This window comes from Nannobrachium achirus (assembly GCF_963921795.1).
Source record: "Nannobrachium achirus genome assembly, chromosome: 18".
In the NCBI taxonomy this organism is placed as follows: domain Eukaryota; kingdom Metazoa; phylum Chordata; class Actinopteri; order Myctophiformes; family Myctophidae; genus Nannobrachium; species Nannobrachium achirus.
The window spans coordinates 44,831,258-44,846,396 of NC_137825.1; the positions used below are offsets into that span (position 1 = coordinate 44,831,258).

The 15,139-nt window shown below is 44.4% G+C and overlaps 3 protein-coding genes across 5 annotated transcripts in view; 2 read left to right on the forward strand and 1 right to left on the reverse strand.

The window, feature by feature from the left end:
* LOC308302754 (WD repeat domain phosphoinositide-interacting protein 1-like) overlaps positions 1–15,139 on the forward strand; it is a 265,670-nt gene that overhangs the window by 72,564 nt on the left and 177,967 nt on the right. The window lies entirely within an intron of this gene.
* ndufaf8 (NADH:ubiquinone oxidoreductase complex assembly factor 8) lies at positions 175–1,289 on the forward strand (the record flags this gene model as incomplete). The annotated part of the gene is made up of 3 exons (XM_080747458.1): positions 175–258; positions 1,070–1,180; positions 1,269–1,289. The coding sequence occupies 3 exons, from the start codon at positions 175–177 to the stop codon at positions 1,287–1,289; spliced, it is 216 nt and encodes a 71-aa protein (XP_080603584.1).
* The window catches only part of slc38a10 (solute carrier family 38 member 10), a 43,294-nt gene continuing 29,915 nt past the window's right edge, over positions 1,761–15,139 (reverse strand). For 2 of the 3 annotated variants that reach the window (XM_080747037.1, XM_080747038.1), the window contains exons 13-19: positions 12,348–12,506; positions 11,258–11,517; positions 10,288–10,522; positions 9,626–9,703; positions 7,574–7,594; positions 6,229–6,369; positions 1,761–5,358 (exon numbers count right to left, since the gene is read on the reverse strand). In XM_080747037.1, coding sequence (XP_080603163.1) covers positions 4,157–5,358; positions 6,229–6,369; positions 7,574–7,594; positions 9,626–9,703; positions 10,288–10,522; positions 11,258–11,517; positions 12,348–12,506 — 2,096 coding nt within the window. In that variant the 3' untranslated portion in view covers positions 1,761–4,156. The remainder of the gene's footprint in view (positions 5,359–6,228; positions 6,370–7,573; positions 7,595–9,625; positions 9,704–10,287; positions 10,523–11,257; positions 11,518–12,347; positions 12,507–15,139) is intronic. The other variant, XM_080747039.1, reaches the window with a different exon arrangement.

Sequence of the window (15,139 nt, forward strand, 5' to 3'; positions counted from 1 at the left end):
AGGACCGTTTGATTGACACAAAGCTGAGCCAACCATGTCCAGACGTTTCGCTGCTGACGGGGTAAACAATATGGCGCTGCCCAGGAAGGATGTCTGCTCTGTTCTTTGAGTTTATCAACAGAATATATTCCATTAAATTATGTTTCACTGCGTGATCCTTTAGCCACCATCACCATGTCAGGCACTAACAATGTCTGGGCGCGCAGCCGAGAAAAGATCAGAAGATTCCCAGAGCTGTTTGCACAGTGTGCAGGAGAGGTGAGTGATGCATGTTGATTATGATGGCAGTGGTAGGCAGACGTATACTTCTTTCAATGTCATAATGATGAGTGTAGCGATATTTGATGCTATAGTCCAGGGGTCTTCAGCGTTTTCAGTCCAAGGACCCCTTAGTTGAGAGAGAGATGAAGGGAAGCAGGGACTGTCTGTCTTTCAATGTTATATGAGATCTCTAAGATCTCCTTTTAGTTGACCTTGTACCAGTGATTTGTACTGTCATGAAACTGTACTTGTTTCTATTGCAATCTTCTAATACATTCTTCAATCAATCAATCAATCAAAGGACCCCCACAACCTTTTCAGAGATTATTCCATATAGTTTCATTGTTTGACAGCACAATCATCAGTGTATTTTGGATTCATGTACATTTTTGTTTTCAGATATTTAACCACTTGAATCGTCAATACTTAATAAAGTTGACCTTACACTATGTACTTAGTCTGCTTTTCCCCCTCTACACCAGATCTCTTTGCCAAAAATAGCCGATCTACAAGCTCACAACGCTGTAGATCTGCTATTTTTGTCCAAAGTTCTCAGAGAATAAGGACACTAGGGTTCAAGAGATTAATATAAAAATCACACAAAGATTTTGAAGACCCCCTTTAGTAACTCTGAGGACCCCCTGTTGAAGACCCTTGCTATAGTCCTATGTAAATGTACATACTGTGCCCTTTTAGGATGGTATCTGTCCCTTCATTCGTTTTCTCTTTTAAGCTGGTGACAGGCAGCGTGAATTCAATTCTCTATTTGGTTGGGTATCAATAAAGTACTATCATTCTCATGTCACAGGCATCGGCATATGGGAAGTGCGTAGCAGCCACAACTACAAGCAAACAGGAGTTGAGGAAGGATCTGTGTGCCAAGGAATTTGAGGCACTGAAAAGTTGCTTTACAAATGCAGTAAGTATTAAAGCCAGTCGATTCCTTGGTCCATGTATACAGGTGGTTATTTATATCTGAAAATGTGCAAATCTTAATTTTCTTACAGGCCAAGAAAGGGGCAAAATAGAGGCTATGCACGTGACATCATCTTTACCCGGAAGTTATGTGGGAACGCCTACTGAGTGGCCAAAAAAGGTCAGGAGTCAGCAGGAGGAGTTTCCCAACGAGCGCTTGAGTTGCATATGATGCATACCCATATGCATAGGACCAATGGACCATTCTATGCCTCAGGCCGCCTGGATTGTCTTCTACCTCCTGTGGTGTTGTGGCTGAACAGTTTGAAAATTAATGCCAAAACCTGCTCCAGGACAAAATATATAGAATATTGTGAGCAAATACTGGCTGCCAGGTGTTGGGAGATGCCAGAGAAATCCAAGATTTACGCGTGTTGACTTTGAACATAATAAAATAATTCCTGTGTTGAATTTGTGGAAATGACTTTAAAGCTCAATTTATGCTGTAATGACAGTTTGTATCAAATGATTTATTTCCAAGTGACAATCGTTAAATGGAGCATAGATAGGCTTAATCATCCCATTAGTGTTGCAGTGAAGCAAACACTCAAAGCCATGTGTGTAAACAGAATAATTACAATTTTATTATACATATTATTCCAAGTAAATGTTCGAAATCCAGTCAGAAAAATAGCATCTAGTACAAACATCTAGTAAAAGCAACAACCATTGAAGTGCTTGTTGATGATGGGGTGAGAACGGAGGGGAGCGAAACCGTTTGAAAAATTCATACAGCCACAGAAACACACAGGCAGTATTTCATTGTTATTCATCCTAAATGATTTGGATGAGGCACAGTGGAAGCAAACCAAGGAATTCAAATGAACAAGCCACTACCGTTCATTTAATCCTGTATCAGAATATCTATTGAAGGCACACACTGCCCGAAATAAAGAGCTTGGATAGATATTATTCTTTACACGGCAGCCATTTTTCTCAAACTTTATCCACCTCTTTCCGCGGGAGTTTGCTGGAGGCGACTGGAGATTATTTGGACCACACTTCCGGTTTAACAGCAGACATACAAGCTCACGTCGCGTCGCAGATGCAGCCTGTTGTGAGCTTGTGAGTAAGTCACACTCAGCTGCAGCGCCGGAAGCTCGGTACAGCGTCTGCGCAATGCACTATGGGGCGTTGGAAACTCGTGGATACTCAGCAGTCGGGGGTGGGTCATACTCTGTGTGTTTATACCAAGTATAAAGTAATATAAAAATAGCCACCATGCGAAGACAATTGAAAAAGATACCATCTGGAGAACGGACCTCAGAGCTCCTGAATCGAGCTGCTTCAAATTCCAGAATTCACATAAAATAAGAATATACTAAAGTATCACATATAGCTTCCATTACATTTCAAAACGATAGTCGTACACAAGGGAATGCTAATAAAACTGAGCACAAATACTTTTTATACAACATTGTGGATTCAGAAATAAGGACTTAAGTATTTACATCTCAAAGTAACAGACAACCAACTGAACCAAACACAAATTGACAGAGAAGAGAGAATGATCAAAACAAAAACAGTAAAGAGGAGAAAGAAAGCAAGAAAATCAAATCGCATTCTCTACACAAAGACGGACTCCACAATCACTGGGAGAATATCAACACAAATAAAGTGACTTAAATACAGCCATTGGATATTTGCTCCTCAAATCCCTCCATAGTATGGACTTTGCATAGATTTACATGCATTTCAGCATAGACTCTACAAAACCTTCACCTCATACCAAGATAAAAATAACTTAATATCTTACATAAAATAGCTCTTCAATAAAGACTTTGGATTACTGTTGAATGTCATACAATATCAAAGCAAAGAAAACCGTAAATGTTGTTAAACTGTTACAGTCCACAATATACGTATTTACAAAACGGTCAAAATCCTCACAGAAAAAGCGAATGAGCATTTAGTAATAAAGCAGTTTTTGGTTTGGAAGCTTTTTTTAATAAAAAATAAAAGATGGAGAATATTTAATCTGTTTCCCATTACTGGAATGCTGATAATAGGGTACACCTGTTCCTATTGGTCCATATTAAACTCATTTAGTGCCCCTGAAATTAACGGATTATTAAGTCCACTATGCCACCTTCAGGCTGGCATCATCGCCGTTATATTCTGGCCTTCAAAATAATTGAAGGCCAGAAGTCCACCACTTCCGGTCTGACGTCATCGGATCGTGCGCCGGAACCGATCGTTCTCCACGTGGAGTTGTGTAATGGCCGACCGGAGCTTTTATCATTGTGTAACATAAGCGAGCATCTGCCTCCATCCTAGCTTCTAAAGTGTTGTTTTGAGATAATGGACATTAAAGATGAGATCCCCTGTCCACCTCAATGTTATGGATGGGACTATTTTGTGCTCGTGGAGCCGTGATGATGCAAAATCAGCGACGGATTTCGTCTCCGGACCCGCGGCCATTCTTCTCGGTAATGTACTCGCCGTTACAGTAATATATTACTTTTCCCGAGTATACTCGGGATTGGCACTGCAGGTACTCGAGTACTTTTCACGAGTATTCTCGGGATTGGCACTAGATGAGTTAAATAAGGCTTCAATTAACGAGGAAAATACTGAAATGGCATCATTGCTGACACTTGAAAATATACAAATATCCGAGTGTGCAATTTCTTTGCAGTCAGAAAGGTGACAGCCCTTCTGAATTACGGATAATGGCAGTGAATGGTTCTGGGAGTCACCTGAAAATATCTCAATTTAGTTTATGCTGGGAAAAAAGGCCAAGCAGAATAACTTGTGCCTACATGTATCGCCATAGATTTTGCAATATTCGGCTAAAATAATTGCCATGTGATTGTTCAACATCATGCCTGAAGCCAAGAGAGACAGTAAGGCAAATATGCTCTGATTCTTAGTATTAGGGCGTTCTTCATGTGCACAAAATGCTGTGTGTATGTGTGTGTTAGATCTTCTCCTCGGCCTCTGGGGCATGTTTAATCTGTCGTGTGTGCACCATAGCGCCGCCCAGTAACTGTCCCTCAAGTGCCGCATGGAGGTCTGGGCCCCCCAGGTCCAGCAGGTGCTCCAGCCCCCGCACCCCCCTGGCCACCCCAGCCTCCTCCCCCTCAGGGAGGCCTCCGGGTGCCAGATCCCTCCGTCTCCTCCTCAGGTCCATGTCACCTTGGTTTTTGGCCTTCTCTTGGGAGCCTGGGGGCTGAGCCTGAGCTTTGTTTTCAAGGCCCCCGGTGTCAGCCAGGTGTCCCGCTTTAAGGTCCCGGCCTGCTTTCTTCAGAGGTGCGTCTCCGTCCTCTTTCACGGCCCGTGCAGCATCGGCTGCGTTCTTGGCTTCTATGACCCGCTCCAGCTCGGCCACTCGCTCCTTGGTCTCCTGCAGCTCCTTCACCTCCCTCGCTCTCTCGTCGATCTCCTTATCGGCTTTCTCCATCTCCTGCCGGACCCACTGCTTCTCGTCTCTCTCCCTCTCCTTTGTCTCTCTGGCCAGCCTCTCTTGCTCCACCCTCTCCTTCTCCTGCTCCCTCGCCAGCTGCTCCTTCCGCTCCCTTTCCAGCCGCTCTTTCTCCACCCTCGCCTCCACCTCCTTCTTGATCCTCTCCTTCTCCAGCCTCTCCAGTCGCTCTCTCTCGACCCTCTCTTTCTCCGCCCTCTCCTTCTCCAGCCTGTCCAGTCGCTCCTTCTCCACTCTCGCCTGCACCTCTTTGTCGATCCTTTCCTTCTCCGCCCTTTCCTTCTCCTTCGCCGCGTCCAGGTTTCCGTCCTGGTGTTTAGGCAGGGCTGCCTGTGCTTCATCCGGTTGTGCTTGTCGCAGTGGCACTCCTCTGGCCCCCCGCTCCGTCTCTACTGCAGCTACTACAGCGGCCGGGGCGTCTTCCTTGTAAGCCACGGGAGCCGCTGCCTTAGGGGCCTGGCCCTCTGCGTCCCCAACAACAACAGCCTGGGCTTGATTCTGAGGGACGGCGTGAGGCTCGACCCCTCCGGCCTGCGGAGCTCCAACTGGATCCCCGGGTGCCTTGGGATCTGAGCCCAGGGCAGCTGCACCCTGCTGGGCGGGGTCTTTGGGCTTCACCGCTGCTGCTGCTGCTCCTCCCTCCATCACCTCCAGGTGTTTCTTGATGCCCTTTTCCTCCTCGCCTTCCGAAGCACCCGCTGTTGAGAAATGAAAATAGTTAAAAAACCTTATTAACCCATTTAGACCTGGAACGCATTCCACTTTAACCATTATTTAATGCTTTAACTATTAAAAAATAGCAAGCTCATGGCGGTGCCGCGCTGCGAGCTTGTAGATCTGCTATTTTTGGAAAATCATGAAAATGTGTGCAAATATATAATTCTAGGGGGTCCTTGACATGAAAAGGTTGAGCACCACTGACATAGAAACACATTTTTTTGAGAAAACCATTAGGACTTTTAGGTATTTTTCAGGTCTTAATGGTCATTTGTGTTGTGTGTGCACTCATTCCAGGGTTCCCACACATTTTTACCAATTAATTTCCAAAACATTTCCAAAACTTTTCCAGAATATTTAACACAATTTCCAGGACTATATAACAATAATTCAGCTCAATAACAGGTCGCTTACTCCTATGTGCAATGCCCAAAGACAGGTAGTGTATGCCAGTGGTTCTCAACCTTTTCAGGCCGTGACCCCTGAAATAATAATCTTTTAACTGGGGATCCGGCACCCTGACGAGCACTAAGAGTTGAGGAATTTTGTATAACACGGTTCAATTGTGAAAATAGCAGATCTACATGCTCACAACGCCTCGCGTTTCACAATTTCTGCCTCTAATATTTGACAATTTGGCCCATGTTTAATTTGTCATTTCAGAGGTATTAACAAAATCAATAACCAAAGACAATGCTATCCAGGACCTTCCAGGACCCTTGATCAATTCCAAAACTTTTCCAGTACTGGAAAAAATATTTTTTCTAATTTCAAAATATTTCCAGGAATTTCATGACCGTGGGAACCCTGTCATTCATATGTGGGTGATATGTGTGTGTGTGGGCACCCACCGCCTGGCTGTTTCTGGTGGATCTCCTTGTGTTGCTCCTCTATGACCGCCAGGAGTTTCTCCTGCTGGTCCAGGAGTCTCTTCTGCTGCTCCTGCTGCTCCTTGATGACCTGCAGCAGCACCTCGTGGTCCAACTGACCCTCTGCACCGGAGGGGAGAGAGAGGCCGAGTCACGGAGGGCCAAACACACACAAACAGAGCAGCAAATGTTATGCCATGTGCAACTGCAGACAAACTTGGATGGCGTTGCATCAGCTACGTGGATTAACCCATTCAGGCCTAGAATTATTGAATGCTTTAACCAGTGAAAAATAGCAGATATACAAGCTTGCAAGCTTGTAGATCTGCTATTTTTGAAGAAGTCGTGAAAATGTGCGCAAATCTTTGAATATATGTATTTTCAAAGCGAACGTTTGTAACTCATATTTTGCTTCTGGGGTGGTCCCTGGAACTAGATATTTTGAGATGCGGGTCCGTGGCCAAATAAATATCATTTTGGGGGGTCCTTCACATGAAAAGGTTTGAGAACCACTGACATAGTAGGCTCTCAAGAACAGACTAACTGAGCACCAGTTAAGTCAAAAGAACCTTTTCTTTGACGACGTTTAGCCAGATTGCTGATATAGAAATATAGGTTTTTCAAAAAACCTTAGAAGGATTCAAAAGACACTTGAATCGGGTCAAAATTCTAATTTTCACGATTTTTCAAAAATAGCAGATCTACAAGCTCGCAGCGCGGCACTCGGTGCCGCGCTGTGAGCTTTTATATCTGCTATTTTTCAATAGTTAAAGCATAAAATAATGATACACTATAATGTGTACCCAGCGAGATGCACGAGGCTAAGGTAAGGACAGGTTTCTTTTTTTCAGGCTATTTCGAGAAGAATGGCAATTATACAATGCAGATTTCCAACACTCATTATACCAACCGCACGGTTCAGTGATTACAAATCAGTGGTTAGGATTTGTTTGACATGGTAGTTTCTATGTTTGGGAATCCCACTGGTAAGACTGATGCTGGGGAGACGGAAGGGGGTCGTGTCAATAGTTTTATTCAAATATCTAAATACTCATATATGGGGTGTGACATCTCAAAACTATCATAATGGCAATCTACAAGAAAAGAATACATACAAGCTGGATTCGAGGACACGGTGAGTTGGTGAATGGCTGGGGAGGGTTGAAGTTATTAGGGCAAAAGTGAGTGATTGCAACAGATTTTGCTAGATTCTCCGACGATGGAACTCAATTCATTTACGGACCCATTGAATGCAAATTATAGCAGATTAGAGAGACAGACAAAGGCAAAGAGAAGGACAGGGGAGGAGAGAGGAGGGAGTTCATACCTGCAACCAGCTTTTTTATCACTGTGATAGGAGCCCGGCAGAGAGAGAAAAAGTGGTAAAAGAGAAGAGGCAGAGAGAGGTAAAAAAAATAAATAGAGAGTCAACAAAGTAAGGCCAAAAATGTCTTGTTGACTTTATCAAGCCAAGTCAAGAAGTGACAGAGACATCTCTGTATATAGATACGTATATTTCTATTATGCACTTGACTTACGAATGCACTACTATTATATTACTGTTTAGGCTGTCTATGTGCACTAGATATATCTTTAAAGCACAGTAGAGAAGTACTGAATTACTTGTTGCATGAAGGTACAGCAGTTAAATGACTATGACTCATGATATATTTTACATGACTTTCAACCATTTTCCTAACCATGCTGCCTTTTGTTCGTTTTTGGAATGATTAAATGATCAAAAAGAATATATATATTAAAAAAAACTGCTTCTCCAGCTCATATTTCTCTCGCTCTACTAACATAAGTTTGACCAAACATAACCACAACAGAAGAAGACAAGAAATATCACTGGTATGCTTTGGAAAAATGTAAGCACTGCAAAAATGTGAAGTATGCTGTCCATAGTCAATGGGCTAAACATACTATACCACTAGTATGGTATTAAAGGAGGAGTTTTGCACTACGGATGACTGTATATTAGTACTGACTCCTGTATATACTGATTGTGACTGATAATTCTGTCTTTTTACAGAATAGTTTACATATTTACTATAACAAATAGTGCAACTAAGCAATTTAATCAAATATAAAAATCTAATCTGAATGCCCCTTAAACATTTAGAGTAGCCATTTAAAGCTATACTGTGTAAGTTCAACTAGTGGTCAGTAGCGGTATTGCTTTTTTCGTCCGGAGTCGTCGCGGACCACCGCCGCGGACCACCGGAGCGGCGCCGCAAACCACCGCGTCCGATAGTAATCCGTGGAGGGGTAGAACCATGGGTAGAACGCATGGTAGAACGTAATTTTCTGGCCAGGATTTGTGGATTAAGAGGTTAAAATCCTTCACCATGGTAAACACTGTAGCCAAGCGGAGGCGCTTCCTGGAGACCAGAGCAGATAAGCTGTGATTGGCCGGTAGTGTACCATGTGTGCATGATCGGCGATGTGATTGGGCAACGTATACACAACGTATACAGATGATGCAGATTACGTCATTTTGGCGCGAAATCCGGTCCACGGCCAGGATCATAGAAAACATATAAAGAGAAGGCTTCAGAAGCTGAAAATAACGGAGTGGGTGTTCTAAAACTTTAGCGATTTAACAGTTAGGACAATTTTAAGATTTGTTTTATAAAAAAAGTTACATGGTACAACTTTAAGTACTAGCCAATTTGGTCCTCTTGCAAATCCCAGAAATCCTTTTCTGTGCAGTTGTCACAGCAGCCCCTACTCCTACTGGCTCACCTGCCAGTGAGGAGCCCCCCCCCCCCCATTGACAGGCAAATACCGCCATCCCCCACCCTGGCTTCCCTCCCATGAACACGAATGCTCGGCCAAGCCAAGGCACCGCAGAAGATTCAAACTTTTGTGTCAGGGAAAAAAAATATAGCAGGGATGAAGCTAAAAGATCAAAGCAAGAGTAGATGCAGAGGAAAGCCAGCAGCATCAGTAACATGTCACTGACCATGAGGTAAAACTCACATGGCATCAGTAGAGCACATTTCATAAATCCCTACAATATACAATAAAATATTCTAAACATCCTAGGAGTTAAAAAAGCATTTACCAGGTGACGGTGAAGAGTGTCTCTTTGCTTCTCCACAGTGAGCAACTGAACTGACAGCCATGACGACCTAGAGATCTTTCCCAAACAATACGCCCACCCCACCCTTTCCCTTAACCACTTATATGCCCTATATACCTTACTTTGTGGCGTGATGAAGAGTGGAAATAGCTCACGGCGCTTGTAGACTGGCTATGTTCCATGTTTTTCACATTTAGTTAGGATGCTTTAAAATCCTTTTTTGAAGATGTTCAACTACGACAGATTGAAAGTGGTTGAAGTCCCTCGTGCCTTTCCCATCCACTCCCTCACCTTCCATCTTCTCATCCACTGCATCCTTGCTGTCCGCTTTGCTGTCTGCAGCACGACGTCCTCCTTCAGGAAGTGCAGCTGCCAGAGAACCAAATGAGTTTGAGAAAAGAATCCCCATGTGAGATTTTAACAAACCCTGGCCCTGTCACGTATTGGATGTCGGGGATCATCATTCTATTCTAGATTCTAGGTAGATTAAGATTATGTTTTGGAATGTAAACCCTTAAACCATTTAGACCTGGGAAAGTAGTGTGTCACTTTCGATTTTAAACACTTTAACCATTATCCATTACCATTATTATTATTATACTTTAGCTATTTTTGAGAAATCATGAAAATGTGTGCAAATCTTTGAATATATACTGTACCCTACCAGTCAAAAGATTTGACACAGCTTCTCACACACATTGAATAGAAGCTGTGTCCAAAACTTGGTAGGGTATATATTTTTTAAGCGAACATTTGTAACTCAAATCAATGCCCCTGGGGGGTTCAGTGGCCAAATACATATCATTTTGGGGATCCTTGACATGAAAAAGTTTGAGAATCACTGACATAGTTTTAAAAAAAAAAACATAACCGGGTCAGACCCTATTGGACTGACGTCTTTGCACAGAAGATGGACAAGTTCGTTTTCCCACCGGATCATGACAAGCGCTCACCTTTGCCAGCAGCCGCCGGAGCTTTGACCGCCTCGTCGACCTGCGCCGCTCCGGCGTGATCGGCCACCGCCGCCGCCGCCTTGCCGGCAGGAGCTTCTATGACGGGGGCGAACTGCTCGGCGTCTTTTGGCGGGGGCAGCACTTCCTGTTTTTTGCCCGCCTCGGCGCCGGCCTTGTCCACCACCTCGTTGGACACCACCTCGCCTCCGCCCAGGTCCACCTCCTCTTTACGCACCTAGGGATGGGACCACATGTGAAACTTCATGTCACCATTATTGTGACCAAAAACAAATTGCGATTTACGATATCGCAATAATCAAAATATCGGGGCGCGCCGCAGGCCTACCGGTCCAGGCGCATACCACATAGGCTCTGATGCCTGACAGCGTGTCGCGGGTTCGAGACCTTTGCTGTGTCTCTCCCCATTTCCTGTCGGTCTACAGTCCTATAAATAAAGGCACGAAAGCCCAAAAGGAATAATAATAATCAAAATATCCATTATCCTGGGGCGGAACATTTGCCAAAAATATATAAGAGAATTGCTAGAGTGAGGAAAAAAAGATTGTATCAAGTCAAGTAGGTTATTTACAGGTCCGTTTTACCCATTATAGAGGGTTTAAATGGTAACCGGATATGCAGCTCAGCAAATAAAAGGTGAATTGATTCCAGCGCATGACGGAGGACGATGTCACGATAAATTAAATCTCCAAGATACTATTTTTTATTTGTGTATGCTTCTGTAACATTTTTCCTTTAAAAATTGTGTTATTTCTTACACTACCATGTGTGTGTTTGGGATTGGGCGGGGAGAAAAAATATATAGATTCCTACTTGAACAAATACTTTTTCAATGTGAAAATCAATGAATACATGTTTAAAAAAAAAGATAATAATAATCTCCACGATAGGATTATCATGAGTGTTTTTTTAATCACGATAATAGTGATTATCGTCCCATCCCTATACGCACCACCGCCACGGCCGGCTTCTGTTGGCCGTCGGCCTTCTTCTCCTCCTCCTCCTCCTGGTCCTTGGCGTCCGGAGCGAGGCCCTGCTCCGAGTCGCCCTGGGACGCCACCTCCCCTCCTCCCCCCGCGGCGGCGGCGGCGGGGCCGGCCTGCTGCTTCTCCTCCTCCAGCTCCGCCACGTTCTTCCTCTCCTCGATCTGGACCTCGTCGTGGGGGATGGGCGGCTCGTGGCGGTGCGCTTCGCCCTCGGGCACCGCCACCCCTGTGTGGGCAAGATGCACCAGATCAGAAAACCATTGACCCTGATGTTTGGACATGTTACCTTCAATCCTTCTATTAAATCGTCTGAAGGCCGAGCGATCTCCCTGTGCACATTGTTGGCTAAACGTCTAATTCTACAACAATGGAAAACTGAATCTAGCCCTTCATTCCAGCAATGGCTCAGAGACCTGGGCAACGTGCTCCATATGGAGAGAATTCGCTACTCAATTATTAAGAAGGACGATCTCTTTATGAAAATATCGCAGGCTCTGTTTGATAGGTGGTCGGTCTCCTGTGACAGAGCCCGTGATCGGGGTGTCCCCTCAAATGCCTGAGAACAGTCAGGGTTTTATTCTCCTGAATTCCGCTTATATTATTATCTAAGGTTTTCCGTCCTGGATGCTGTCAACTACTTTTTTATTTGTTTCCTATTTCTTTTTTTTTTATTTCTTTTTTTTGTTCTGTTTTTGTCTTATTGTCTGTTTTTTCTTGCGCCTCCTGTTTAAAAAGGGAAACTGACTTTTTGGAGAGACAAATAGCCTGCTTTGTTCTCTATGGAGACACAAAGAGTCTCCTCAAATGATTGGCTTAGGAATGCGACAAAAACTAAAATATGTGAATTCAAGTCTCCATGGGGTGAGTAATCAATAGAAAAAAAGTCATTTTGGGGTTGAGCTTCTTTTTAAAATCTACTAAATCAATTAGGTCTAATATTATTCAGCTGGAACCAGGGATTGAGGATGTGTTTTGGTGTTCGCCCCCCGGGCCACAGAGCCTCCTCCTCTGCCGTCCCGGTGCAGACAACAGTCCCATTTTCAAAGGCTTTCATACCGGCTTCAGGCCGATCCAGCTGCACCTCTTCTTTCTTCCTTTCGGGCACGTTCACCGGCACCTTGATCTGGGGGGGTTCAGCGGGGTCCCGCTCCACAGGCTGCTGCACCTCAACAACCGGGGGCTTGGGTCTCTCCCCCACCTCCACTGGCTTCTTGTCTAAAGAGTCAAGACAGACACAGGTTTGATCAATAAAAAAATATAAGTAGAAAATAGAACTGCACTCTGTCAAGGTGCCAACTTGTGCCTTGTGCACAAGTTGGCCATACATGGCCTACTTGTGCGCCAGCAGAGCGCACCATGAGGTGTGCGCTGCTGGCCTCATTGGCAGTTAATGAAGACATTACCAAGAATGCTCTTATACAGTACATGGAAATCTGGGCTAATTTCTTTTGGCTAATGCATTTGGATCTCCATACATGGAGTTCCGTGCTAATTCACTACTTCTCAACGTTAGCCGTGACACGTTGTAAGCTTGTAGATCAACTGTTCCAGTAACTGCAAGGGCGCCTGCGCAAATCAGTGTTGATAGGCATGCATATCTTTTTTGTTGTGTATGACGTCAGACTAGAGTCCAGTATGTGGGGTTGTTTTTAAGGACGGGATAGTCCCCACACTTCGCCTAGGTTATGGACATGTCTTCCAGCTTTGGCCATTAACTCGATTCAATGATTCAACTAAATTCACTGATGAATTGCAACCGGTCAGATGCGCAAACCGGCGTTGTTAGGAATGATGCCAACAGTTTGTGTTGTGTGACGTCAGACCAGAGCTCCGGTCAACCGGAATAAGATGTGACACCGTTTTTTAAACATCACATTTAGTCTGAGTACGACCAAGAGAAAGCATTTCAAGGTGTAGTCTGCTATGAGAATCAGAGAGTCCATGAAGAGGAGCCACGACGGCCTCTACTGTCTGATGAGAAATGGACAGCTCCCCTCATCTTCCTGTCGGAAAATCACCAGCTGTGTAACCAGCCAGAAACAAGGAGACAAAGACCAACCAAGATCTTGCGAGGAGGACTTCATCTCAGCCAGGAGAAGTAAGGAAACGTTGGATGACTTAGACAGGAATGAAAACCTCATATGTAATAAAAGCTTCATTGAGGTATCGACTCTGAAGAAACACCAGCATGTCCACGCCGAAGAAAAACCTTACCAGTGCAAACAGTGTGATAAGAGTTTCAGTCACATGCACTTACTGACGTCACATCAGCGCGTCCACACAGCGGGAAAGCCCTTCCACTGTAAACAGTGTGACAAGGGTTTCAGTAAGCTAGGCAACCTGATTACACACCAGCGTATCCACACTGGAGAAAAACCCTTTGTGTGTAAAGAGTGTGATAAGCGTTTCAATGAGATAGGTTCTCTGAAGAAGCACCAGCGTACCCACAGTGGAGAAAAACCCTTTGTGTGTAAAGAGTGTGACAAGGGTTTCAGTAGGTTAGATAAACTGAAGACACATCAGCGTGTCCACACTGGAGAAAAACCCTTTGTGTGTAAACAGTGTGACAAGGGTTTCAGTGTGTTAGGTAATCTGAAGAGACATCAACGTATCCACACTGGAGAAAAACCTTTCGTGTGTAAACAATGTGACAAGGGTTTCAGTGATTTAGGTTCTCTGAAGAAGCACCAGCGTATCCACAGTGGAGAAAAACCCTTTGTGTGTAAACAGTGTGACAAGGGTTTCAGTCAGTTAAGTACCCTGAAGACACACCAGCGTGTCCACACCACATAAGAGCTTCAATCAGTTAGATATTCTGATGAAAAACCTCCATCTCCACACTATACCAACGGAGTTGTCCACCAGACGGCACTGACCATTCAGGCCATGCTTAGCGGGTACACGTTATTGTGTATCATTATTTTATGCTTTAACTATTGAAAAATAGCAGATATACAAGCTCACAGCACGGCACCGATAGCCTGACTGACACTCAGCCTGAATTGACATTTCGTTTCACTTCATTATTCAGTCTGAACTCACTTCCCCCCAGGGCGTTTGCAGGGATGGGTTTGCAGCGATTGGTTCACCGACCAACACATGACATAGTGTTGTTATGTGTGACTGGCTAGTGGCTAGCCTGTTGCTTGCTAGTGCTACTTGCTAACCAAAGAAACAGTCAGAATAGGAGCACTACGAACTAGTAATCAAACACAACATAACATGCCTGCTACTGGTGTTTCATAGCGAGATCGATACGATCGCATTTTACCGCAATTTACCGCATTTTATCGCGATGCGCGGTACGGTACGGCGGCGGCGCTGGTGTACTTGGAAACACACATGAGTTCTGGGAAACCCCCACCCACGCTGATCACAAGACGCTGATTCACGACGCTGATTCGCCGATCGGATTTTCAACCGAGGCAGGCCCTCCTCAATGAGAGCGATTCTAGACCTGAATCGCAGAAACAAAAAAATTAAAGGGGTGTGGCTAGCAATTCAGGGTCTGGAACAAGGCTACGGCACCGATGTTTCAAAGAAAAGATCCCTTTTTGGTCCTTTTCACTTAACACATCTGGTGCCAACCCCGAGTTTCCCGAGTTTGAAAAGGTACCACCCCTCAAAAAAGAATGTTGGACCTCCAGAAATGTATTAGGCGTGATCGCGATCGCGAAATTGCATGTTTAACCCCCATACCAACCCATTCTTTCAAACATGGCAGCCATGTTTGTTTACATCTGAAGAAAACCTAATGGCTGATAAATCATGAATGCCTGAACGGATTTCCAAGCGGATTTTTTTGTTTGAAAGCTGTGAACAGTGTGCACACACGTGGTGCATCATCT